Raw genomic sequence first — 26,311 nt, 5'->3', positions numbered from 1 at the left:
CAGCAGCCGCTTGTGTTGCGTTGTTATTTGTCTGCCAGCAGACATTTATAAATATTGAAAGCCCTTTGTATTTATATATTTTAATGTTTGCATTTTAATCTTCATACTTGCATTTTATTTTGCTATTTATAATTATTGCGTAGTTCTAAATATTTTTTTATATTTTTTCCTTTTATCTTTATAAATGTTTTATTTTCTTCTAGGCTATATTTATTTAATATATGTTGATATTTTATCTTTTTTTCATTGTAATTCATTCTTATATTTAATTTTTTATATATGTGTGTGTGTCTTTTACAGTCTATGGTGTGTGTGTGTGTGTGTGTGTGTGTGTGTGTGTGTGTGTGTGTGTGTGTGTGTGTGTGTGTGTGTGTGTGTGTGTGTGTGTGTGTGTGTGTGTGTGTGTGTGTGTGTGTGTGTGTGTGTGTGTGTGTGTGTGTGTGTGTGTGTGTGTGTGTTCTGTGCTGAACTCAATCTCCCACAATGCTTTGCGGCGGTGTTATTATTGTGTCTCGCAGACATGGCAGTTCAGTCAGGCAGTTCCTCTGAGTGCTGCTGCACACTCAAAAAGACCCTAAAAAGATTAATATCCAACACGTCTGCCTCCCCGCGAGCACGAACCCGCTCGGAACCGCTTTACGTGATCTCTCTGGAGCGCTACGGCAGAGACGCAGACTTCGGCGTCCGTTTCCCGGACAGTATTTCGATGTCAGAGAGTCTGTTTGACGCCACTATCACGGATGGAGACTGTAAGATCCGCGTGTCTCTGGATCCCGCGGTAAACAGACTCATCAGCGTGAATAAACTTCACTGCGGCTCCGTCGTACGGAGTGTGGAGTTCAGCCGCGGGGAAGACGGCGGCTCTTTCCATGTGTGCAGCCTGGAGGTGGACCGACTCTCCGGGGGCGACGCGGCTCTTCGGGCGCTCTCCTCCGTCAACGTGAGGTCCATTCCGTGGATGGGAGCCGAACCGAGCACGAACCCGCTCAGAGCCCGCAGAAGCTCATACCTGCCGCTGTGGAATAACCGCGACTTCTATGGAGAGATGTGGCGGGACACGACCCCTCCTGAACCCGACGCGGAGGACTCTGGAGATGACATAGATGGTGTGTGTGTTCATAAAGGTTAGGCTGCGTTTAACGGAATCACTCTCTTATAAACATTTAACTTGGGCACCATAGTTTTCACCTAAGTGCATTCCTTCTAAAATACTTAATACTTATTAGGTTAAAACTTCCTAATTGGATTCAATACAATGGACTTTTATGCACAGCTGCACTACTTCCTGAACCTTAGCAGCTCCTTTGTTTCCTGTCTGCCATTATTGGACAAACTGATTAATCCAGGTGTGCCTGACCAACAACAATAATCAGACACATCTGGATTAATCAGTTTGTCCAATAATGGCAGACAGGAAACAAAGGAGCTGGCTAAAGTTCAGGAAGTAGTGCAGCTGTGCATAAAGTCTATTAACTGAAAATCACACTAAGTAAAACAAAACAAATGAAATAAGGTAATTAGAGTAGGCCTAAATCTTTAACATTTAAAGGGAAAGTTCAACTAAAAAGGAAAATTCTGTCATGATTTAATCACACTCAAGTTGTTCCAGACCTGTATGAATTTCTTTCTTCATGACTATTGAACACAAACGAATATAAAGAATATGAGTAAGCAAACGGGTTGTGGTCCCCATTGACTTCCATAGTATTGAGAAAAATAAAATATTTTGAAAAAATACTTTGGAAGTCAGTGGGGCCCATTAACTGTTTGGTTATTCTCATATTCTTTAAAATATATTTTTTTGTGTGTTCAAGAGAAGACGACAAACAGTTTTCGTGAACATTGACTTCCATTCTTATGAACAACAACAAAAAAAGACAATGAGAAATTTCTCAAAATATATTCTGTTTCACAGAAGAAAGAAAGAAATGCAGAAAGGTATGAAACCGTGTGAGGGTGAGTAAATGATGACAGAATTTTAACAGGGAAAACAATTCTTTAACACCATATATCCGGCACAAAAAATGCCGTCCAGGTAGGCGTCTCAACCTCTTGTATGACTAAATAGGAGTGAGTGTTTCTGAAACCAGTAAGATGAGTGCCAAATATGAATATGATGATGTGTTGGTGTTCATGCATATGCTTTTGTGTCTGGTGGCAGATATCGGGTCCACGGTTTCACTCGCAGAAGTACGTCGGCGTTTCTTGAGCGGATCTCGCCGGTCCCGGGGCGCCCTGTGTGTGCGGATCCTTCACAAATCCAGACTCATATATTATGGGAAAGCAGATCAGAATTGTGAATGTCCCTATAAGGTCAGAGGTCAAATACAAGACTTACTTTTCCATTGCAAATTTCTGGTACCTATAGAAACTTGGTCATATTAAAACTGCAGTGAACCAAAGAGGCGGGGCTAATTTGCATATTCATAGAACCGCATATACTAAATGAGGCAAGGGTGTAGAGTTAGGCTATATCGAGAAAGGCATGAAGAATTTTTTATCAAGGAAAAATCGTTTAAATATATCATTTTGGTCATCAAAGATGAATTTTAAGGGGTACAATTATTGACTACAGGGGGACTTTAACTATATTTCTTTAAAAGCCCTTCTCAGGACTTTCTCATCCGACCATTCAACTTTCCCATCAACTGTTTTCCTCAAAATGAATAGTTATCTAGCCTATATGTCATACATAGTAAGCAATGCCTGACATCACTTAAAGGTGCACTGTGTAATATTTATGAGGATCTGTTTACAGAAATGCAATATTAAATGCATAACTATGTTTTTAGTGGTGTATAAAGACATTATATAATGGACCGTTATGTTTTTATTACCTTAGAATGAGCAGTTTCTATCTACACACACCGCGGGTCCCATTACATTGAAATGCGGTGACATGTTTCTACAGTAGCTCTAAATGGACAAACGCGTTTCGTCACTGTTTTGTTCTTCATGCAAAGAAGCTAGAGAACTAGTTCTTTTTTTAAGAACTAAAGTCTGCGAATAAAACACTGACACAATGATGAACAAGTAACAATAATATTTGCAATATCATATCATTTTACTGATTAATTAAGTAAACATAATTTCTTACTTCATCTTTGTAAAGAAACCTCATTGCTGAACTGGCTACTCTCTGCTGTCTCAGACAACAACATCTTTTCCTGTCGGCCACCGTAACGTCTGTTGTTGCATTTCGCAACCTCACCACTAGATGCCGCTAAAAATTACACACTGCACCTTTAAGTATCACAACATTGGTTTGACATTAAAAGTAACTCCTTCCATCAATCTGTTTTTCTCAGGCAGAGTTGCAGGTCGGGGATGGCTCATCCACTGCTTGTGTTGTACTGTGGAACACAGTCTGTCTGGAATGGTACCGAATCCTACATCCGGGTCAAGTTGTAAGATTGCGTCACTACAGAGTCAAGGAGAGTTACGGCAGCCGCACGGGGCAGGAATCAGAGCCACACGTTGGTAGGAAGGAAGAATTATAGCCATCTCACATTTGAAGTTATAACATATACAGTCATGTGAATAACAAAGTATTTTATGAACACTTTGAAATCTATGGTTTTGTATTAAATACAAAACTTATTTACAGACTTACAGTATTACACAGTTTCAATATTTATTCAACAAAAATAAAGCCAAAATGGAGAATCTACAGGTGCAACTTGAAAAATTAGAATATGGTGCAAAAGTTCATTTATTTCAGTAATTCAACTTAAAAGGTGAAACTAATATATTATATAGACTCATTACATGCAAAGTGAGATATTTCAAGCCTTTATTTGTTATAATTTTGATGATTAGCCTATGGCTTACAGCTTATGAAAACCCCAAATTCAAAATTAGAATATTGTGAAAATGTTTTCATAAGCTGGAAGCCATAATCATCAAAATTATAACAAATAAAGGCTTGAAATATCTAATTTTGCTTATCTCATATAAATATCTCATATTACGGTATATAATATATTAGTTTCACCTTTTAAAGGTGCTATATGGAACTTTTCCCCCAAAATAAACGAAACAATAGCCTTTTTATTTTACCATTTATGACTCAAACATCTCCTGATGAGCATACTGACACCTTGTCTGCTCACAGTGGGTGCACCTATAAGCCTGTATCCTATTTTTCCTATTTTCTGTCGGGTCGGATTTTTCCCGCGCTGTCTGCGGATGTGACGTCAAGCGCGTTCATGTTAAACGTTTCAGATCACTCAGAACACTTATCTCAAACAATATATGTATTTGACTGTTCTTACCTCTGTAAACATAATGTTGACCTGACCTCCTTGCAGCAGATGACTTGTGAAGTGTGCACGTACGAGCGAGCAGAAAGGAAGAGCAGTTCAGTTTTTTGGCCACAGGTGTCAGTCGCGAGTTTAAATTTCAGAAAAACGCATATAGCCTCTTTAAGTTGAATTACTGAAATTAATGAACTTTTGCACGATATTAAAATTTATGTGTAAAAAACTATGATTCAGTGTCTTGTAGAGCCACTTTTAGCATCAATAAGTTGAAGTAATCATTTTGAAACGAGTCATGCCAAAACGCTTCGTAATACCAAGTGTAAACAGGGCCTATGTTGGAGTATATGAATTAGATATAGATATTTGCTCTCCTTTATAACATCTTGTATTCTACCATCATCTGTTCCTTCTTTAGAGATCAGTCTTAATTCCAGGAACCCCACTGCTCAAATTACTATCATCCCCAAGAACCAGATTTCTCCAGATTGGGTTTTGCCAAACCTGCCTCATTCATTCATCTGCAGGTGTGCACACAAAATCACAATCTCAATATCCTCTGGAGTCTTGCATTGAGATCGAAGACTTGTACAGCACAGATACATGCATGTCGTGATCATGTTTTATAGGCAGGAGCTTCCTAGTAGTCCTCAAGGCCACATCTGCGATGTCATTGGTGTGGTGATCTTTGTTGGTCGACCAGAACGTGTCAGGAAGAAAGGTGAGATGTTTGGTACACACAGAAATGTGCTTAATCTTAAACCAATACACTGAAATATGTTTTCCTTGCAGATGGGCAAAGGTCAGAGATCGAGGAGTATCGGTGGCTCCAATTGGTGGATAGAACATCAGACAAGCCAATCATGATCAAGCTTTTCTCCACATCACAGCCTGACATTCACAGCCGCGTCTATCCAAGTACAGTCACTCTATTGTCTCTTTTTTTTTATTCTCCATCTCTGTCCTATTACAGACAAACTGTATTGTTTCTTTTTTTTTATTCAGTGGCACTGGTTGTCTGCACCAGACTAAAGCTTATCAGAAGTGCAGTCGACAGAGCTACGACTTTTGAATATCTCACCAACACGTCACTAACCCAGATTTACTGCACAGGTAAATTAAACTTACACACCTTCATAGATCAGACATATAATATACGCTACCGTTCAAAAGTTTGGGATCAGTAAGACACTTATAAGTTACAAAAGATTTATATTTCAAATAACTGCTGTTCTTTTGAACTTTAATTAGTCAATTAATCATGATTTTTTTTTTATTACAATTCCCACAAAAACACTGATGATAATAATAATAAATGTTTCTTAAGCATCAAATCAGCATATTATAATGATTTCTGAAGGATCATGTGACACTGAAGACTGGAGTAATGATGCTGAAAATTCAGCTTTGCATCACAGGAATAAATTACATTTTAAAATATATTAACATAGAACACGGTTATTCTAAATTGTAATAATATTTAACTATATTACTGTTTTTACTGTATTTTGGATCAAATAAATGCAGCCTGAGCATAAAAGACATCTTTCAAAACCATTAAAAGGGCCATAAACTGCATTTCTTTAAATTATATAATGTTCTTTGAGGTCCACTTATAATGTTAGCAAGATAGTAAGGCAAGGCACGTTTATTTATATAGCACATTTCATACACTATGGCAATTCAAAGTTACAATTAATACTATAATACTAATTAGTACTATAAAAATATTTAGTAAGCAGCCAAGTCTATTACTTAAAAGCAGCTGAGGGATGCTTGTTAATGTATGCACACGCCTGCCTTATTATTCACTGCAATGTCCACACACAAGTTAATATGCTCACAGTCGTAGATTTATTTTACCGTGACTGGTCTTCATTTCAAACAAACAGTCAATAAATCCACAGTTCCAGGCCTTCACCAGTACAGATTTCCTACTTGCAGAGCAGAACTTAGCGTAGTGGTCAAAAATGTGTTTGTGTGTGTGTGCACCTTCTCTCCACCAACACCTGTTACCTGAAGAAAGGTTCCCAGTCCCACCTATATTCTGTAACCAATTACCGAAGAGGGACCCCTACTGGACACACACTTACATGACACAGTTTAAAATAAAGACAAAATGGCTCTTATATGTCGAAAATTTAATTTCTCAATTCATGACCCCTTTAAAAAGTCTTACAGCCAAACATTTGAATGGTAGTTGAATGTAAACTTACTTGCAGAATTGGTAGAATCCGCTGCTATCATTTGCAAACGTGAAAACAGGCACAGGGTCTCATCCCGTGATGCCATACAGAGGTGTCCGGCCCGTCCGCCAGTTTCTTCACTGGCTGAAGCAGGTCGATGAGAGCGGCCTGCTGGAAAGAGCTGCGATTGGAGGATATTTCAGCTACCCACCACTTCCTGTTTCACTGAGTAGCTTCATGGAAAACCGACAAGGTGAGAAGCAGAAAACGACATGCGAATGTTTGTAGAGTTTTTCGGTGTTTATGAAAAGATGATTGGAGCGAGCATAGAAAACGCTCTAATTGCAACCTGTTGAGTTTAGTGTAGAAAAAATGTATTCAATACTCAAATGTGTGTGTGTGTGTGTGTGTGTGTGTGTGTGCAGGGGAAGCTGCTCTCATCAGTGGAGGAGAGATGAAATTAGAGTGTGAGAAGTTAAATTATCGAGAGAAACGACAGTTGGCTCTTCAGTGTGTGGTCACTGCCGCCTGCTACCACCATAGAGAGGTACATACATCAGCAACAAATAACCCACACTATTATACAGCCAACAACATACACTGCTCAAAAGTTTGGGTTTGTATGTTTTCTAAGAAGCCTCAAGGCTGCATTTATTTGATTAAAAAAAAACAGTAAAAACAGTAATATTGTGAAACATTATTACAGGTTTTCTATTTAAATATATTTTATAATGTAATTCAAAGCTGAATTTTCAGCATCATTACTCCAGTGTCACATGATCCTTCAGAAATCAATCTGGTATGCTGATTTGACGCTTAAGAAACATTTCTTAGTATTATCAGTTAGCAATATCAAAATTTAATGAAATTTTAATATGAAACATTTATTCAGGATTGTTTGATCAATAGAAAGTTTAAAAAAACAGCATTGTCTTTACTGTCACTTTTGATCAATTTGATGCACTCTTGCTGAACAAGAGTATTTATTTCTTTAAATAAATAACTCTTATGGACTGATAATGTACCTCTCTTATATCTCTATTTTCTTTTCTTTTATAGAACAATGGGCGAACCCAGTATTCAGATCTTCCATCGGCTCCACTCAACCCTAGAGTGCCACGGCAGAGAGAGGGGTGTGTGTGTTGTTTTGGGTTTCTGATATGATGTGTATTGAATTGTTCATCCAGGAATGATCAAAAATGTTCTTGGATGTCGTGTAACTTAACACAACACAGAAGCAGAAGTGTGAATGAGCAGAAGTGTGAATGAGATTCGATAGCTAGCAGCTCTTCCCCTTTCGGGTAAACGCGATTTCACCAAGTATAACATAATCCTGGATCAACATTCAAATCAACCAATCAGATTTGAGGGACAAGTTTAGAGTTTATGGCAAGTTTAGGTTTAAAACCAGGGTTAGGTGCTTCTACATCAGTGTTATTCAGTGTGTTGTTATTCAGTGCACTGATATGTATATCAGTGTTAGGGTTAGGTTTAGGAGTAGGGTCAGTGTTAGGAATACATTTTCAGACAGAAATGTTGATCCAGGAACATGTCTTACTTGGCAAAATCACAGTGACCGTTCCCCTTCACTGTCATTGCGTGGAAAAGAGTAGCTAAATCCCTCCTTTTGAATTTCTAAGAAACACAAGCATATTTGATTGGCTCTTTATTAGGTGAACTGTCCCTTACACTGGTTTTTACCGCAGGTCTGAACCTCACAGGACACCCGTGAAGCGGAAACTTTTCAGCAGTACTAGCCCGAGAAAGAGGTGAGATTGTGTTTCTCTCGGATACAGAAGACCTGCTGTTAGATGAGTAGTTATAATAATAATGAATTCTCTCTTAGGTTGGCACCACCTCTGCAACCATTTGCAGCAGAGGATGACACAGAGAGGGGTAAGACGTTAACAATCACACAAACCATACAAATTCCCGGGTGTTTTTGGGTGCAAGTTTGACGATTTTCAATCTGCTTTGTATTGTTATAGTGTCGGTAGTATTAGTGTTTACTCGTTCTCCGTGTTAACTGGACAAAGAAAGTCCCTTTTATTTATCAGCAAAACTCTTTTGACAGCTCTATGGCTTTCATGAAACTACAGATTGTACTTCCGCATTTTTGTATCCCCGCCCGCGGACTGTCGGATCAACGGAGGGTTTTTAAAGCATTAGTTCACTTCAGAATTAAAATTTCCTGATCATTTACTCACCCCCCACATCATCCAAGATGTTCATGTCTTTCTTTCTTCAGTCGAAAAGAAATTAAAGTTTTTGAGGAAAACATTCCAGGATTTTGTCCATATAGTGGACTTCAATGGGGTCCAACGGGTTGAAGGTCCAAATTGCAGTTTCAATTAAGCTTTTCAAAGGATCTACACATTCCCAGTCGAGGAATAAGGGTCTTATCTAGCCAAACCATCAGTCATTTAAAAAAAATTATTAAAAAAAATTACCACAAATGCTCGTCTTGCACTAGCTGTAATGCGCCACACATTACGTAATCACGTTGAAAGGTCACGCGTGACATAGGCGGAAGTACTGACCTAGTGTTTACAAAGCAGACATGCAAAGACTAAGTCAAACGGCCTTACAAAAAAACAAAAACAAAGATTTAAAGCAAAACAACGATGTCGGACGATTTTAAAGCTGGAGAAAATGAGATTCTAGACCATAACCTACATTTTCCGCCTACGTCAGGTTACCGCCTGACCATTCCAACGTTATTTCGTAATGTGTGAAGTCGTGGACGTGCAAGACGAGCGTTTGTGGTTAAAAAGTTTATATATATAAAAAATAGAAAATGACCAATGGTTTGGCTAGATAAGACCCTTATTTCTCATTTGAAGCTGCACTGCAACTGCAATTTGGACCTTCAACCCGTTGGACCCCATTGAAGTCCAACTATATGGAGAAAAATCCTGGAACGTTTTCCTCAAAAACCTTCATTTCTTTTCGACTGAAGAAAGAAATACATGAACATCTTGGATGACGTGAGGGTGAGTAAATTATTAGGAAATTTTAATTCTGAAGTGAACTATTCCTTTAACAGAACAGTTATTGTAACTGAAAATTGTATATACAATAATGACATGGATCTCGTCAGAGAATTTGCTCAGATTTGCATTGAATTACTATTGAAAGATCGGTGTGTCCCTGTGCCCTGCAGATTTTTCTCTGTTTGATGGCGCCATGGAGTTTCTAGTCGGAGAACAGGATGATGATAGTAATGATGAAGATGGCGACGACGAAGAGTTCTCCACGCCGCCCACTAGTCCCATGACCTCACGTCTGGGACTGACACGGGTCGCCATTGAAACTCTGCCACGGGTTTTTTGTTATGAGCGACGACATGTTCAGGCTGTTGCCGTGGGGATGCAGGTTAACAACTTTCACAAGCTCCTCCCACAGAGAGAGCTGGAGTCATTTAGCCCCGCCTCCTGCTACACTGGCTACTTCACTCTGACAATGAGAGGTGCACATTTAAAACACAATTTAGTTTTTTTTTTTTTTCTTCATTGAACACTGAAGTCAACGTGTCAGTCACAGTGTGTTTGTAGTATTGTGATAATGTTTTTATTTCTCTTGTGTGCATAGCTTTATCAGATGGAGTGATGCTTGACGCTCTTTTTCTGCCTGCTGCCCCGGGAAACTTGCACTGGATGCCCCTCCCCCTGTCACATGATAACTCTTGGGAGTCTCTCCTATCACATGGAGGGTTTTCACCACATGCCCCGCCCCCAAGCCCCGGTAAATGTGAAGATTAAATATGAATGCCTTTTTTATTTAGAATGAATTTCAGTGTCTAAACACATCTTTCATAAATCCAATCAAACATAAATGGTCATATTTTAGCAAATTTGATAATGCTTTCAGCTACTAAACAGTGTAGCACACCATGACCTATATACACCCCCCTCAATTTTAAAGAACCTTTTATGCCAAAAGATTCTTTGAAATGACTGCATAATATTTTCATGTTTAGCAGGTTATTTATAATTTTTTTCGGTAACACTTTACTTGAAGGGGTGTGCATAAGACTGACATGACACCTTCATAATCATGACATGACATATGTCATGAATATGAAGGAGGTTTTATGCATGTTTATGACAACTGTGATTAAGTGTCATTCGCTCAATTATGACATTTTTAATGCAAATATGACATGGTTTGAGATGTCTTTGTTATGACAACTTGACATTACCAAGACAACATAACCTGTCATAAATATGCCATAAACATGACATAGCAGATTAATTATCAAATTTAAGAAACTACTTAGCTTTATGGATTGAATTTGTCATTAAAATGAGATTTTAATGACAAATTAAATTTGTACCACTGTAGTTGAGGTCAAGAAAAACATTCATGACAGTTATAATGGCCTCATGACAGCCAATGTCAAAACCAACCACATGACAGTTTAATGTAATGTTAACCCATAAAGCTAAGTGGTTTCTTAAGTTTGATAATTAATCTGCTATGTCATATTTATGACAATTTATGTTGTCTTGGTATTGTCAAGTTGTTATGACACCGACAGGTTATGATGTATTGGTTATTGTCATAACAAAGACATCTTAAACAATGTCATATTTGCATTAAAGGAGAACTCCGGTCAATTTTAACATTGAGCTCAATTTTTAGTAAATTTGGAGTGCTGTCAATACAGAGAACAACGACAAAAATCGGTGTTGCCTACACTGTGTTATCCTATTTTTAAAATTTGCACCCTATTGACTTGAATGGGGCAAGTTTTAAACCTGCTTTTATCCTCTTAACATATTTGATGTGTCATACAAGTGCCCAGCCATGTTGAGTGATTCCTTAAGAGTGAACACGAGTGAATCTGACTGCATTAGATGTGAAAGATATTAATAAAAATGATGTTATTTCAGCCAGCGCACATACCTGTATTTAGTTCCTGTTTTCGGTGGAAGTCCAAAGTAGTCGATTGTCGAGTTCACGCGCGTGATCATAGTAACTAAACCTATGCGCGTGAACTCGACAATCGACTACTTTGGACTTCCACCGAAAACAGGAACTAAATACAGGTATTTGCGCTGGCTGATATAACATCATTTTTATTCATATCTTTCACATCTACTACAGTCAGATTCACTCGTGTTCACTCTTAAGGAATCACTCAACATGGCTGGGCACTTGTATGACACATCAAATATGTTAAGAGGATAAAAGCAGGTTTAAAACTTGCCCCATTCAAGTCAATAGGGTGCAAATTTTAAAAATAGGATAACACAGTGTAGGCAACACCGATTTTTGTCGTTGTTTTCTGTATTGACAGCACTCCAAATTTACTAAAAATTGAGCTCAATGTTAAAATTGACCGGAGTTCTCCTTTAAAAATGTCATAATTGAGCAAATGACACTTAATGACAGTTGTTATAAACATGCATTCACCCTCCTTCATATTCATGACATGTGTCATGTCGTGATTATGAAGGTGTCATGTCAGACTTATGCACACCCCTTCAAATAAAGTGTTACCAAAAATAAATACAAACAAAATGAATGAATTAAAACTAAATCCATAAAGAACCCTTTAAGGTTCTATATAGAACCTTTTTTCTAAGAGTGATGGGCAGCAGGACATCATCTTTTTTCTAAAATATCATATTGCCACGAACGATATCACAAGAATTTTATTCATTCTGTATTCCGATAAAAGAGGGGAGGTTTTTTCTTTTTTTTCTAGTGTCTGGTGGAGCTTCTTACAGTATATGTACTCTGATGTAATATAGATCATAAAATGAAACCTAACAATTAAAATTTGAAGAGAGAAAAAATTAAATGAAACCATAATGATTCAATAGCAAACAATTCTGTTTTAACCCTTTATTTTATCACTTTCATTTCCTGTGGGTAATAAAACAGCTACACATTTAAATCTGGTTTCTCTTTCTTCTCCTACAGCTGACATGATCGCCACTGCAAATCAGTTGACCAATCAAAGACTAGTGTGTGTGTTAGACGCATGTGCACTGGGAGCAGAGAAGATGGAGCTGGTACTAAACCGAGCATTTCCTTTACGATGATAGAAGCGCTCTGGAGATGGAAGGACACGTTGATATAAAAGAAGTTTGTATGATTTTATACAGCTGCTGTAAACAGAATCACCCTATATCATATTATTTATTTATTTATTTTATCAACAAACATGTTTTTTAATTGTATCATTGAGTATTTGAGTATGGTTCCATGAGGTTTACTATCCATGGTAATAAAATTGTACCACACAATCTTGTGTTGCACTGACTTCATTGAGGGATTGACTGCGGTGCATGATGCTCAAAGCGTCAAGACTTTTTTATTTTCATAAACAATCTCGCCTTTGATTATGACGTATCTGATGAGCTCCTGATGGCCCCCAAACTGGTAGACCAGATGTTCCCAGCTGCAACAGAGGGAAAGAGAACTCGCATTATAAACAACCTCCTTAACAAGTCCCATCAAGCACCAGTCATAATCTGAATCTCAATAACTGATTTCATATATTGAACCATTGTTATGCCTTATTCAAACAACTTATAAACAGTGTTGGGGAAAGTTACATTTAAAAGTAATGCATTACAATATTTGAAAATATGAAAAAGTAACTAATAGCGTTTTCTTAGTTACTTTTTATGGGAAAGTAATGTTGCGTTAAAATAAATAAATAATAAGTTCAATAAAATAACAAAAAAGTTATGTAAATGTAAAGGCCCTTTCACACCAAAAGTGAAATGAGGCAAGAGAAGAAAATTCAATAAACTTCAGCAATGAAAAAAAAAAATTAACACAAAAGTTTATCTAACCCTATGGTGCTCTTCGTAAAAATATTATGTTTTACTTTTTTCTTTTTTTTTTACTTCATCAGAATGGTACGAAACTTGGTAAAGGTTGCTTGCTATGTGAACACGCATAAGAAAAAAATCATGGACATGATTCGAAAAGGTTAAATGGACTTGAAAAAAATAGTCACACTTGTGCTCCTCGCGGTCAAAAATGAGCGCATTGGAAATTAATGGGAGATGAATTTCATCTAGTGAAAACTTTTGGTACTGCGGCCAAACAAAATCTTACTGAAAGCTCAATAGATTTAGAGTTATGGCTTTGATTTTCTTTTAGAGTAAAACGTGTTTTTGAAAATATATATTTCATATAAAATATTTCATTTTTCAACTTTTTTAAAGTTATTTTTTAAAGCACTTCAGCAAAAATCTGCCAAGTGTCGTCTTTGAAATGAGACCAAACTTAAGTCTGTGCTCTAAAGCATTCAAGATGTACAACAGTTTAAGTTGGAAATGTAATTTTCAGGTCTATGCTCAAAAAGTGAATGAATGTATTATAAATACAGTGTAAATATAATTCATAATATCATAAAAGCCCCTAAAAATACAAAAAACATTATCGAACTAAAATATAGTGCATTCATATCATTGAAAAAAAAAAAAACTGTAATTTTTCACTGACACTCGAAGAGCACCAGAAGGCTAAAGTCATTTTTGCTTATTAGTTTGGTTGAATTGGATCAACGTAGATGCGCAGCAAAGACTTAGGTTAATAAAGTAAAGTCAGTTAATAAATGGCAAACAAGTAACTATATTGTTGTAAATTTGAAAGTAATGTGTTACTTGAACAAAAGTAATTAGTTAACTTAAAGTAGTTACTTGTAGTTAGTTACCCACCGCAACACTGCTCGTGAACAACAGAACTCAGCAGTTGCCCCTGTAGATCTCTTGCTCCCGTGTGTGTGTGTGTGTGTGTGTGTGTGTGTGTGTGTGTGCTAACCGTGGTGCATTGATGATCACAAGGTCTCCCTGTTTCCCGGTTTCGAGCGACCCGTGCGTCTGTGACCGGTTGAGGGCGTAGGCTGCGTTTATAGTGCTTGCGGCCAACGCTTCTGGCATAGACATCTTCATCATCACGCAGGCCAAGTGCATCACCATGGGCTAATGGACAAACCGACACAATGGCATTATATGGAGTGGCCAGGTCAGATTTCAACTGTTCATTAATATAATGTTTGTGTGTTCTGGTCACCATTGAGCAACAGTAGGCATTGGGGTTGAAGTCACTACCCAGGGCCACTATGACTCCAGCATCAAGCATGTCTCTCGCGCGCGGAGGAGAAAGCCTTAGACAGACACAAGGAGATCAAATCCATGATCTATTATTTTTATTGCATTGATAATTGATTGGAGAGAAAAGGAAAGGTGAGAACATCAACGTCGTGGTTATTTACCTTAATATATAGGCAGTGGTGGGTAGGAGGACGGCGGATGTTTTAGCGTTTGCCATGGCAGCGATTCCATCATCCGTCACTTCTTCTAAATGGCTGATGGCTAAAGCGCCAAGTTCTGCCCCAAGCTGTTCGATTGGGAGATAAAAAGGAGACAAAGATTACCGTATGTAAGAACAACACCATTTGAACATTGTATGCAAGAAACTAGAATGTGTGTGTGTGCAGAAATAACACACATGTGCCGAGTTCATGGGATGGAGTTCATCGCCATGAAAGTTGATGTTGAGACCCATGTCTTTGCCAGCCTGGAGTATGCAGCGCGTAGAGTTCAGATCGAACACACCTTTCTCACAAAACACATCGATGTTGTCCACCTGCAGGTCACCTGAAGCCATTAGCTCTTTTATCTTGGGCAGCTGCACGGCCACGATGTCCTGAGTGGCTTCTTCCATAGTTTTACCTCTGAATGCACAAAGAACATATAAGATGTGCAAGTTAAGAGTTGTTTTCACTGCTGTTCAAAAGTTTGGGGTCGTTAAGATTTGTCAATGTTTTTGAAAATCTTGATCACGAAGGCTGAATTTATTTGATCAATAAAAATGGTAAAACTTATGAGATATCATTACATAACTGTTTTATATTATAATATTTTTTGCTGAATTTTCAGCATCATTACTCCAGTCCTCAGTGTCTGCATATTCTAATATGCTGATTTACTGCTCAAATTTTTTTATTGTTATTGTCAATGTCGAAAACAGTTGTGCTGCTTAATATTCTTTGATGACAAGAAAGTTCAAAAGAATAGCAGTTATTTAAAATAGAAATCTTTTGTAACATTATACATGTCTTTACTGTCACTTTTGAGAATTATCTATCTGTCTGTAATCTTTCAAAATTTGATAAACTTGTCCTTTCAAGAAAATATAATTGTGTGTTTATATCTGAAAAGGTGTGTCTATTACTTTAGTTTATTCCGAGTGGCAAGAATCAATTTGAGGACTACAATTTATCACAAAAAAACTGCTTAGAACAATTTTGTCTATGATAAAAAATATTTGTGTAAAGAGTTTGTACTTGGGTACTGCGTGGGCTCCACAGTATGTTGCCGATATCTCGATTGGCAGTGACTGTCTTGCTGCATTGATCACCCTCAGCATCTTGAGTTCAGTGTCCATCTCAAGTCCATATCCACTCTTACACTCCACCAGCGTGGTTCCAGCTCTCATCATGCGCTCCAGGCGGCTCTGTAACGCAGCTAATAGGTGTTGCTGGGTTGCTGAGCGAGTGTGTGCCACTGTAAAATGAATCCCACCTCCTGCTTCATGCACTTCCATGTATGTGGCACCGGCCAGCTGTACACAGAACAAGATATCTTCTCTGACACCAAGACTTACAGATATATCCACACAAAATGCAAAGGGAGAGATAGATTGAACTAAATGAAAGCAAAACCTTCATGGCAAACTCATGCACTCTGTCTCCAGCCCACACTGGATGTGTGTGTGCATCAACCAGACCTGTAAAATTATGTTAAGATTCGTTAAGATATATATAGCCTATATAGGATTTTAAATGTAAAAGGATGTAACACTTACCTGGGAGAACACACATGCCGGAAGCATCCAGAACATTGTCAAACGTTGCTCCTTTGAACTGAGACTCAATGATCTCTGCTGATCCAACAGCTTTAATTAGTCCATCACTACACACACACACACACACACAGTGAGGACACACCATTGACTTAAATTGTTATTTTAAAAATGTTATTTATTTACAACTATACCTTTGTTAACATTAGTTGTTAGTAGTAGGAATATAGATCTAATTGTTCAGTTTGTCCATGTTAGTTAATTCACTGAATTTTGTTAACAAAAATAATTTTGGATTTTAAAAGTGTATTAGTAAATGTTGAAAATACCATTGACTAAGATTCATAAATGCCGTAGAAGTGTTTATTGTTAGGTCATGTTAACTAATATAGGTACAATTTATAGGCCTAGACAACTATTTTTTTTTTTTTCTTACCCTGATTTACTATGGTAGGAGGAGGACTATTATAAATTCTCATTATTAGAACTGACGGGATGGTTTTCGCGGGAAATTACGTACATACGTCAACTTCACACGCACGTAAATCGTCATATCCGTAAAGAGAAACGTGTGGTGTATGTCCGGCTACTTGCGTGTATGGTGTAAGCAAATGGGTGTTGGGTTGGCATCTTTGTCACAACGAGTGAGAAAGATTAACATGACGGTCCTTATAAAACGAGAATCAACATTGCTTGGCTTTTCTGAGATGGCGAGAACTGAGGGATTTGGTATTGTAAAAGTGAGGCGGAGATGGTGATTTTATAACTCTATAACAGGTGAGTAAGGCATTTTATTGAACAGATAAATGCCCACATTTAGATCTCTAACAGAGTTCATTGTAAAAACATTATCTATTGTGAAGGGTCATTCATCCACTCAGTCACGCAGAGCCGAAGCACAACCAAAACAATTCGCGAAATGCATGCAAGTTTTGTTTTTTAACCGCTAGAGGGCCAAAAGCTACACTAGCTAGAGTACTTTAAATAATATTAATAAATGAAACCTTATTGTAAAGTGTTACCTAAACATGAACTTTTGCTTTATATGGATCCATTTGACAATTTTTGTCCTTTGTGGACAACTTTGACTGCTTAATGTATTTTTCAAATTAATATCTCGATGGAGCCATGCATGAATCCGATATTTTCAATTAAATTATCCATGCTTTTAATTATTTGTGTGTTTTATCCTGACCATAAGAAATGGCTAATTGTTTATGTTGTATGGAGACAGTTTTGCAATCGTTTATTTACATGCTGAATTTACCACGTGCAATAAATAAGACGAGACAGACCATCAGTAAAATAAAGAATTCATCTGACTTACTGTCCAATCACCACACTGCCATTCTCAACGACAGCCAGAGTCTGCATCCCATTCCTGGTGAGATACTTTTCACCATTTCTACAAACCAAGACCACCTGGGTTGCATTCTTGACTAAAAGTCTGAAACTGCTGGAAGACATTGTAGTTTAACTTTGGTGCAAGTGCTTCAGAGCAGAGCTCAGTGATGAAAGAGTGGGTAAATATTTAGCAAAGCCAAAATTGGGTAACTTGGCCGAAGGTCGCTAAATTGAGCTCATGTTTAGGTTCCGCCGATTCTATACAAGGAAAACATGTTATTTTCGTTGTGCTGCTACTAACTGCACAGTTGATTTATCTAAAATAATGTGTAAATAAGCAATACTGTAAAACATTTTGCGAATGGATTTTCCCACTTAACTTACTCAGTTTGTGTGAATGTGAACTATACGTTTCAAACTTACCTTACCTTTAATATTCAGTAAAGTAATTAAACTCGTCCGTCACACTGTCTTTAATCGATTCGCCACACACAAATCTGCTGAAAATGTAACCTATTTACAAAATAACGAGAACTATTTCCCTTCGCTAGGTTATATACCTTCACGATACACGCATCAATGTTTTCCTACTCTTTCCTGCCTAATTTCCCAGAGCAAACCTGTCTTAACCTGAATATACTAGTTTATTCAAATTAAAAGTAATTACTGTGGGAACAGATGATTTTACTCTTCAGAGAGTGGACAAAGATTGAAATAAACTATTACAAACATGATTCAATAAAAACTGCAACTTACTAATTCAAATTGATCATTGAAAAACGATTACAAACAATTCATAATTTAATACAAACGGCAACTTCCTAATTCAAATTGATCATTTAAAAATATTAGAGTAATTCAAAAATGCAATGGCTCTTTAATCTCTTACAGTAAGCTTTAGCATTCATAAACCACTTGACTAATTTTACCTATTACAGTGAAACATATTCAGTGTTAAAAAGAAGCAATTAAGGTGGGAAGAGATTATGTCCATCTGCAATTAACTGGATAGTGGGAATACTAGACCAATGGCATTATCAATATCAGAAGAGCCAGACTCAAGGTTTTCTTCAGAATAACATGCATTTATAAATTGCTGCATTAAGTACGTAGTCAATTTTGATGTCATGTTGACTTCAAATATTACACAAAGACAAAGAAATGGCAAAAACATACAAAAAGTTCACAATTTATTTGTCATCGTGCCACCAATAACTTTTACAGTGGGAAAAAAAAGTCAAACTAACAGTTTTACAAAGAAAAAAGAAACAGCTTTACATAAAACTAACACAAACTGCAAATTAACCAATAAATCTTCCAATCCCATTATAAAAAGAAACAGATTCACTCTTCATTCTCTCATCTCTCCATCTTCTTCCTCTTCTTCTACTCCTCTTATGTACAAAACATTATTACACCTGTAGAACAAGAAAGACATTATTATTAGTAGTAGTATAATACAAAATATGCATTTCCTTTTATTGCTGTGTTGTGCAGTTATGACGTCTGAACCCGGAAGAATAATTCACCACTGGTTGCCTCAAGATTTTTTTTCTATGGGGTTTTTAATAGGGATTTTCAATTTATTAGTAAAAAGTCTGTGGTAAACAACTTGACGATACTTGACATTTTGTTTGATAACGTAAACTGCACACACTCACACCCTAAATAGAAACATACATTTTGTTGTTAAATAAACATAACAGCTTCAAAATTAGCATTTTCAAAATGCATGCGTGTAATTCATGTTGAAAAACAAAACATCCAAGTATCGTCAAATACGGTTTACCACTATTACGTTAAGGAAATCTATAGCAAAAGATGTTCGCCAACGACCTTTATGTCCACGACTAAGATGAGACGATGTCTTTTTTTGCTGTTTTAATAGAAAAACAACGTAATTTGGAATTACTATTAGGAAGTTCGCTGTTTTCATTTATGACATTACTTCTTTTACCAGTTTTAATAATGTAGAGTCCGTTCATTTATATGATAAATGGCCAACAATAAATCAGGAAACTAAATTAGGTCAAATCAATCATGACATTCTCTTGATTTGTGCTTCTAGGTGAAAGTGTAATACTTCTGACGAAATGTAAAAATAAATCTCATAACACTAAATGTACATTTCACAAATAGCTGATGAAATGAACACAATTTACCACAGAACTTATTTTATTCATAAATTGAAATAACCCATTATACCAGGTGCGATATAGTCTTCCAGATTTTGACATCATCCCTGCACCACTCATTGATTTTCCATCCAAAATCTTACCTGATGAGCACCTCGCCAAGATGACCCGCTAATGCTCCGTCCACATACTCCTCTGTGTTGGCCAGCTAAATACATCAGAGAGACAGAGATCAATTAACACACAGAGAAAAAGAACTACTAACAATTAGAGATGCACCGATGTATCTAAATGTATTTAAAACCATCAGCATATCAGCTATAGCATGAAAAAGGGAGATACCGATGGTTGATTAACTGCGTTAAGGTAGCCTAGAAATCTAGACGCACCCTAGCGGCAGCAAAATGTATGTTGGGCAGTCTAGCAACTCTCCATTGACCTTCTAGCTGCAAAAACCTAAATTGGGTCAGGCCAATCACGTCGTGTATAGAGTAGGCGGGGGCGGGCTTAACATATGACGACAGAGTTGCGACAGCTGCCACTTGAAAACAAAGAATGGCGGCTGCGGATGGAGAACAGCGGTCTTTCGAATCGGCTTTGGCCGCGACTCTGGAGGACTTGGAGTTACGTTTTTCTTTAAGAAAAGAGCAAAAAACGGCACTTAAGTCATTCTTAAAAAAGGAAGAAGTGTTCGGAGTTTTGCTGGACCGGATCTTTGCCGCTCTGACTACGTCACCTTCTTCGTTGCTCTGGTTGGTTGTAGCGCTATCCTATTGCGTGCAGAGGGATTTTGAGAGACAACCGTTTATCCCGCCCCTCGGATTAAGCCGCGTCTATGGAGAGTTGCCAGACTAAACATCTTGATGCAAGTCTGGCTTGCCAGGCTAGCGTTAAGGCACAGAGTTTGTCGCATAATCCATTTTTCTCCAGCTAAAATTATGAAATGCTTGCCAAAACCAAATCTGAACAAAATACAGCAGGGCTCGACAATAGAGACTGCCCACCCGGTGCCAGCGCTCGGGACAATTGACAGAACGGTCACTGTTGCGATCGGGCCAGCACTGTATCTTCGTCAAAGTTTATCCTTTGCATAAGCTTTTAAGTCTTGCCAATTTAAATATACAAGCACAAGAAGACACAAAAGAGAAATGAACACATTAGCATGCGCCCAGAACGCAATGTTTTAGACAACACGCAAATACTGAATTGAGTTCTTTCACTTCTAATTCACACAATTATATCAAAATGCCTGTCTTGTATCCTTGTAAACAGTCGGTTATGGCTTAAGTGAGTTGAGAAATAAAACACACGTGTGTATCAATAAGTATATAGACAGCAGCCTAATATTTCTGCTGGGCTGCGGTCTGTTTTAATGTTAATCAAACAAAAAGCTCACTACTCTTGACTAAATAACTTTGGTAACTTTAATACGAATCAATGTCTACATTTATACAATGAATATATTTAACATTTTATTACTTTATTTCTGTACCTAAAAAGCGATGTTTATTATACCTTAATGTATGCATTTTCGAAATTTGCTAAATTAAAATCACGATCCAATCACTAATCTATTTTCATGACAAAAGTTCTGATGAAAGAGTGGGTGACAAATACCGATATTGGCCAATATTTGTTTGTTAAAATTAGTATCCGCCCCAAAAAATCCTATCGGTGCATCCCTTCTAACTGTTGAACCTCTCTGTCAATATTAAATGAGATGTGAGTGGGGCCTCTGTGAAAAGTAGTGACAGCTAAAGATATTATATGATCAATGGCCGATGCATTCATTAACGGTCTATTATATTGAGACTTACCTGCATGTTCATGTAGCCGTCCACCGACACCAGGTAGCCCTTGTACTCCATCCCCCACTTCAGCTTCACCATCACAGGCTTTCCTGTGAGACCGTTCAGGAAGGGCTTGGGGTTCAACGGCAAACTCTGCAGAAAAGGTCAAAGTTCAGTGTCAGATATAAAAAAAATAATAAACCTAATATAATTTTGAACCTCCAAATTCCAAATGTAATTCTTTCATAAAATTCCAACATAAGCCAGAATGAACGTAGTATCATTATAAGACTTGGGTAAAATGCTTATGTTGGAAATCACAACAACATTTAAGTTAGGCTATGATTTTTAGTATGTACAATTCTTTTAACTGTCAAATAGAAAGATAATATATTTTTAAAAATAAAATCGCAATGCAAGTTGGGTTCTGGTGAAGATTAAACTATATATACACTAGAATTGTATCTATAGAAGAACTTCAGTTTAACTAATGTGCTTTTTAGTCTTACAGTATTCTTGTTTGGATTTACAATAATTAGTTGCGAATTATCATAGGCTATCTAAGTTAGATACAAGCTATCTAGGAAGAGTGGATGACTAGGTTGTGACAAGGCAGGTGGAAATATTGATATAATAAAGAGATAAATGTTCCAACATTGATAATGACTGAAAACAACGTCCAATCTACGTTACGTTCCAGATGCTAACACGCAACCGCATTGTCCGCTCATTCCTGAATGAAAACCACCTCGCTTCTCGAAACAAAACTTCAAACATTGAGCCAAAAGACAGAGATTCTGGTGTACTTACCATGACTGTACTGCTAAAGTAGTTTTGCAGAAGAAAAAATTGTTTATTCAAATAGCATAGGCTAGTGAAGCACACTCGCACGCCTTGCCGCCGAGAGAGGGAAGGACTGCGAGCGAACTTTGACCGCGCGGCGGGAGAGAAGAGCGCGCTCGCCCACAGCGCCACTCGCAGGACGGGCGTGCAACAGCGCCATGAAATCACGTTTGAAATGTATATAAAAGGCATTACAATTTTGTGTAGGCTAATTGGTTACGTCAATTTCTCAGTACTCAGAACAAATTGTTAAAGCTCTTTTGCTTTCAGTGTATATTAATAATTTTTACCATTTGATCTGATTCACAAGTTTTTAAGCAAAACTCTATATAACTGTTAGATCTATGTTTAATAAAACAACTGTAAATCCAAATCGCTCAGCAGTGTCCTTTGTTTGTACAGCAATTCTGCTTTACAAATAAATAAAAGTTGATTTATCTTCTAAAGACTTGTCCAGCTTCTTTTTTTCATTATCATGTATTGAAATGTCATGTAAACTTGTCTGACAGGGATGACATGACATGCCAAGAGATTCTTTACCAGTTGTATCACCAGATAGGATTGATATAGGCTATATATCTATATTATATGTGTTGGGTACTTTGTGAATGAATCAAAGATTAAAAGCTGCCTGAAAGCCAACAGTAGCGGATTAGAGCGGAAATCTTTTGCAGATCCGCATTCCAGACAAGAATTTTTTTTCAATATTTCAAAAAGTGACCTGTCTTTCATCCTGTATTATACCTTCCTGTTGACCAATCTTAAGGCTTTTCCGCCTTGATCAAATCAATATGCAATCTTTTCTTTTCCTGTCAGGTCAGCTGATTTCACATGATTTAGATCTCAAAATATCCCTAATGCTTAGAGTTCGTGGAATTTTGAACACAATTTGGAACCAATCCGAATGAGATCAAACAAGAGTCATCCAAGAATTTTCAGAGAATAAAAAAAGAATCTTTGATCAACTGAAAAACAGAAACGGTCTCATCATAGAATGTTTAATGTTGTTTATGTCATCATAGAATGTTGAATGTTGTTTATGTCATCATAGAATGTTTAATGTTGTTTATGTCATCATAGAATGTTGAATGTTGTTTATGTCATCATAGAATGTTTAATGTTGTTTGTCATCATAGAATGTTGAATGAAACAGTGTTGTTTATGTCATAGAATGTTGAATGAAAGTGTTTATCAAATTCTGATTCCATTATATTCATATATTCTTTATTAATTTACTTTAGCTATACAAAATACATTTGAATGATCATTTAAATGTGTATTTAACCTGCTCAACATATATTTTTCTACAGTGCATTGCGGTGTTAAATGACAGCTTGCTAGGCTACTTATTTCAAATATAAATCTGAACATTATATTTAACATCACCTATATTTAATTACACTGATAACAGCGACTTACAGAAGAAGCAAGCATTCATCAAAGACCCAACAATCGTTGTATACACAATGCCAAGTTTATTAGACAACTAGATTAAGAATCCATCTAAAGAAGAGAATAAAGGCAGTTTCTTGAGCGTGTGTGTTAAGAGAAAAGAGTTGTGTAAATGTGAAAATAATTATTTTTAAAAATAAATAATAAATATATATATATATATATATATATATATATAAATAAATATAGCTGCAAGCAGCGATTACGGGCCCAAGCCGGTGGCACCGCCACCCCGGTGCCTTTAGTTGCACTAAAGGCACCGAGGTGGCGGTGCCACCGGCTTGGGCCCTCCATCGCTGCTTGCAGCTATATTTATTTATATATATATATATATATATATATATATATATATAAAAACCGCCACCCCGGTGCCTTTAGGGTTCCTGTGCACGACGGGCAATGACGTAACTCCGCTTTGACTGTCGAGAAGAAGTCTGCTTTAGAGCTTGCACCAGTGTGGGTTCTGCAAAAGTGCGCATCGAGGGCACATATCAACCACAAAGTATGCGTGAGCACCCTTCTGAAACCTAAAATGAAAAATTAGACACCCTACAGTCTCATGGACTTAACGGACACATGAAATCAGCAGCCATTGTAAGTACACAAGACCAAAAATTCATATGAAGTGTGGTATATATATTCATTGAAATTACTGTACTTTAAAACACTTGTTTAAAAGAAAAAACACATGTATACATAGTATAAAACACTAGATGGCACAATATACCTATTTTTAATAGAGTCTTTCTGCCCCCCTCCCCACACACACAGAGACAGGGGGGCTGTTTGTGTGTGTGCCCTCCCTCCCCTACCCACACAGACACACACGGGGGGGAGGGGGGGGGGGGTTGTCAGACAGACAGACAGACAGACACACGCACACACGCACACACACACACACACACACACACACACACACACACACACACACACACACACACACACACACACACACACAGAATGGCAGGGGGAACTCTGTCGGAGAGAGACAAAACCACATTCAAACCAAAATATCTGACTTCCTGTTGGTCGGAGCTAATGACTGTAAATGAGAAAGTTGTCCGGCTCGATAAGCACAATATACATACCGAGTTTTGTGACTGTAGGTAAAAATAACCCCCCCACTTTAGTCAAAAGCATCTTGAAAGTAACACACTTCCTGCTGCCAGTTGGTGGCGCTATAACTTTGACTCACATTAGTTACATCCATGTGATCGGCCTCTTACAAAAAACACACTACTGAAGTTTCATCAAGATCAGTTCATGTATGAAGACGTTATAACACATCGTGTTTCTCTTTTCTCGCCATAAATTCGTTTCCTCGCCACGGCCAAACCGTTCGAGATATCAAAAATCCGTCCACAATTTAGCATCCTCCATGTCTTGACTTCATGTTGACTGAGTTTGGTGGCGATCGAAAGAATTTTCTAGGAGGAGTATATAAAATTCCAGGGGGATTCGTTTTTAAACAACCCATAATAGCCGACTTCCTGTTGGACTGGCGTAAAACTTAGTGCACGAAAGTTGTTCGGCCCGATGAGATCTATATGTGTACCGAGTTTCATATTATTACATGCAAACGTGTTTGATATATGGACCAAGTTATCGGACCACGTTCAAGGGGGCGCTGTTGAGCTCCCCTGCCACGCCCGGGTACCAGCTTCAGTCCGGCCCTGATGGCCGCGGGTTCTGACCTGTGTGCAAAGTTTCAAGAGTTTTCGAGCACGTTAAGGGCCCCAAAAGTGCCCGAGAAGTCCCACACAGCAGAGAAAGGGTTAAAATAAAGCCCCCCTCCTCTCTCACACACACAGACACTGAGGGCCCTATTTTAACGATCTGAAACGCAAGTGTCAAAGTGCAAAGCGCAAGTAACTTTGTGGGCGGATCCCGGCGCTGTTGCTATTTTCCCGACAGGATAAATGCCTCTTGCGCCCAGCGCAAATCTAAAAGGGGTTGGTCTGAAGTAGCTTCATTATTCATAGGTGTGGTTTGGGCGTAACGTGAAATAAACCAATCAGAGCGTCCTCTCACATTCCCTTTAAGAGCAGGCGCGCTTGTTTCAATGCGGATCGCTATTATAACGGCGGATTTGCCGGCGCGCGCCAGGCGCGGTTCGCAGCCGAGGAGACCGACGTTCTCGTCAGGGCCGTAAAGCACAGAGAAGTGACATTGGGGATGATGGGAGAAACCACCCAAATAAGCTTCGGTTAAACAGGCGTATAATTTGGGTAAATGTGCAATCTAGATTTGTTTTTTTTTATCAAGATAGATTTTTTTCACATCTTCACGGACACGATATTAGAGAATCAAAGTGTATGCTCGTTAACACGCTACATTATGGCCAAGCACGCGCCCTTAAAATACCATTTGACTAACGCGCAACGCGCCACTGTCTTTAGACTGGGTTTTTCCTGGTCAGTGGCGGAATTGCTTTCTAAACCTGGAAAATAGCACCAGGGGAGTTTTGC

At 37.8% G+C, this 26,311-nt stretch overlaps 3 protein-coding genes across 4 annotated transcripts; 1 reads left to right on the top strand and 2 right to left on the bottom strand.

Moving 5' to 3' along the window:
- The first annotated feature begins 434 nt into the window (after positions 1-434).
- Positions 435-12,700, top strand: LOC306986598 (RPA-related protein RADX). Its single transcript, XM_079589988.1, has 15 exons — positions 435-1,106; positions 2,162-2,313; positions 3,309-3,480; positions 4,678-4,786; positions 4,889-4,980; positions 5,052-5,177; positions 5,265-5,372; positions 6,525-6,698; positions 6,871-6,992; positions 7,505-7,578; positions 8,152-8,214; positions 8,292-8,341; positions 9,609-9,914; positions 10,037-10,189; positions 12,377-12,700. Exons 1-15 carry the CDS (start codon positions 521-523, stop codon positions 12,496-12,498), a joined length of 2,409 nt encoding a protein of 802 aa, XP_079446114.1. The 5' UTR covers positions 435-520; the 3' UTR covers positions 12,499-12,700.
- amdhd1 (amidohydrolase domain containing 1) lies at positions 12,694-18,255 on the bottom strand. Of its 2 annotated transcripts, none has more exons than XM_079590003.1 (10): positions 18,047-18,255; positions 17,607-17,881; positions 16,283-16,389; positions 16,140-16,204; positions 15,762-16,039; positions 14,924-15,149; positions 14,688-14,812; positions 14,486-14,579; positions 14,234-14,394; positions 12,694-12,857 (listed from the first exon to the last, which is right to left on the bottom strand). In XM_079590003.1, exons 2-10 carry the CDS (start codon positions 17,744-17,746, stop codon positions 12,752-12,754), a joined length of 1,302 nt encoding a protein of 433 aa, XP_079446129.1. In that variant the 5' UTR covers positions 17,747-17,881; positions 18,047-18,255; the 3' UTR covers positions 12,694-12,751. The 2 variants fall into 2 exon arrangements, with proteins under 2 accessions (XP_079446129.1, XP_079446128.1); XM_079590002.1 differs by having other exon boundaries at positions 18,052-18,234.
- A 545-nt stretch (positions 18,256-18,800) lies between these two features.
- snrpf (small nuclear ribonucleoprotein polypeptide F) lies at positions 18,801-22,484 on the bottom strand. Its single transcript, XM_079590024.1, has 4 exons — positions 22,359-22,484; positions 21,576-21,701; positions 19,902-19,966; positions 18,801-19,041 (listed from the first exon to the last, which is right to left on the bottom strand). Exons 1-4 carry the CDS (start codon positions 22,359-22,361, stop codon positions 18,975-18,977), a joined length of 261 nt encoding a protein of 86 aa, XP_079446150.1. The 5' UTR covers positions 22,362-22,484; the 3' UTR covers positions 18,801-18,974.
- Between the last annotated feature and the right edge of the window lie 3,827 nt (positions 22,485-26,311).

The sequence above is a fragment of the Phoxinus phoxinus genome, assembly GCF_949152265.1.
Source record: "Phoxinus phoxinus genome assembly, chromosome: 2".
Classification (NCBI taxonomy): domain Eukaryota; kingdom Metazoa; phylum Chordata; class Actinopteri; order Cypriniformes; family Leuciscidae; genus Phoxinus; species Phoxinus phoxinus.
The sequence above is the reverse complement of the archived record's forward strand: the minus strand, read 5'-3'. Positions and strand labels throughout refer to the sequence as shown.

Bases quoted from the DNA above. Each gene is read 5' to 3' on its own strand.
- LOC306986598 (XM_079589988.1), top strand. From the start codon at position 521: ATGGCAGTTCAGTCAGGCAGTTCCTCTGAGTGCTGCTGCACACTCAAA. The intron at 4,787-4,888 runs GTGTGCACACAA...CATGTTTTATAG, and splicing joins CCTCATTCATTCATCTGCAG to GCAGGAGCTTCCTAGTAGTC. The intron at 8,215-8,291 runs GTGAGATTGTGT...ATTCTCTCTTAG, and splicing joins AGTACTAGCCCGAGAAAGAG to GTTGGCACCACCTCTGCAAC.
- amdhd1 (XM_079590003.1), bottom strand. From the start codon at position 17,746: ATGTCTTCCAGCAGTTTCAGACTTTTAGTCAAGAATGCAACCCAGGTG. The intron at 16,390-17,606 runs GTAAGTCAGATG...GTGTGTGTGTAG, and splicing joins GGCAGTGTGGTGATTGGACA to TGATGGACTAATTAAAGCTG. The intron at 12,858-14,233 runs GTTAGCACACAC...CCTCTGTTGCAG, and splicing joins GTGATCATCAATGCACCACG to CTGGGAACATCTGGTCTACC.
- snrpf (XM_079590024.1), bottom strand. The intron at 19,967-21,575 runs GTAAGTCTCAAT...TGATGTATTTAG, and splicing joins ACGGCTACATGAACATGCAG to CTGGCCAACACAGAGGAGTA. The intron at 19,042-19,901 runs GTAAGATTTTGG...CTTGTTCTACAG, and splicing joins CTTGGCGAGGTGCTCATCAG to GTGTAATAATGTTTTGTACA.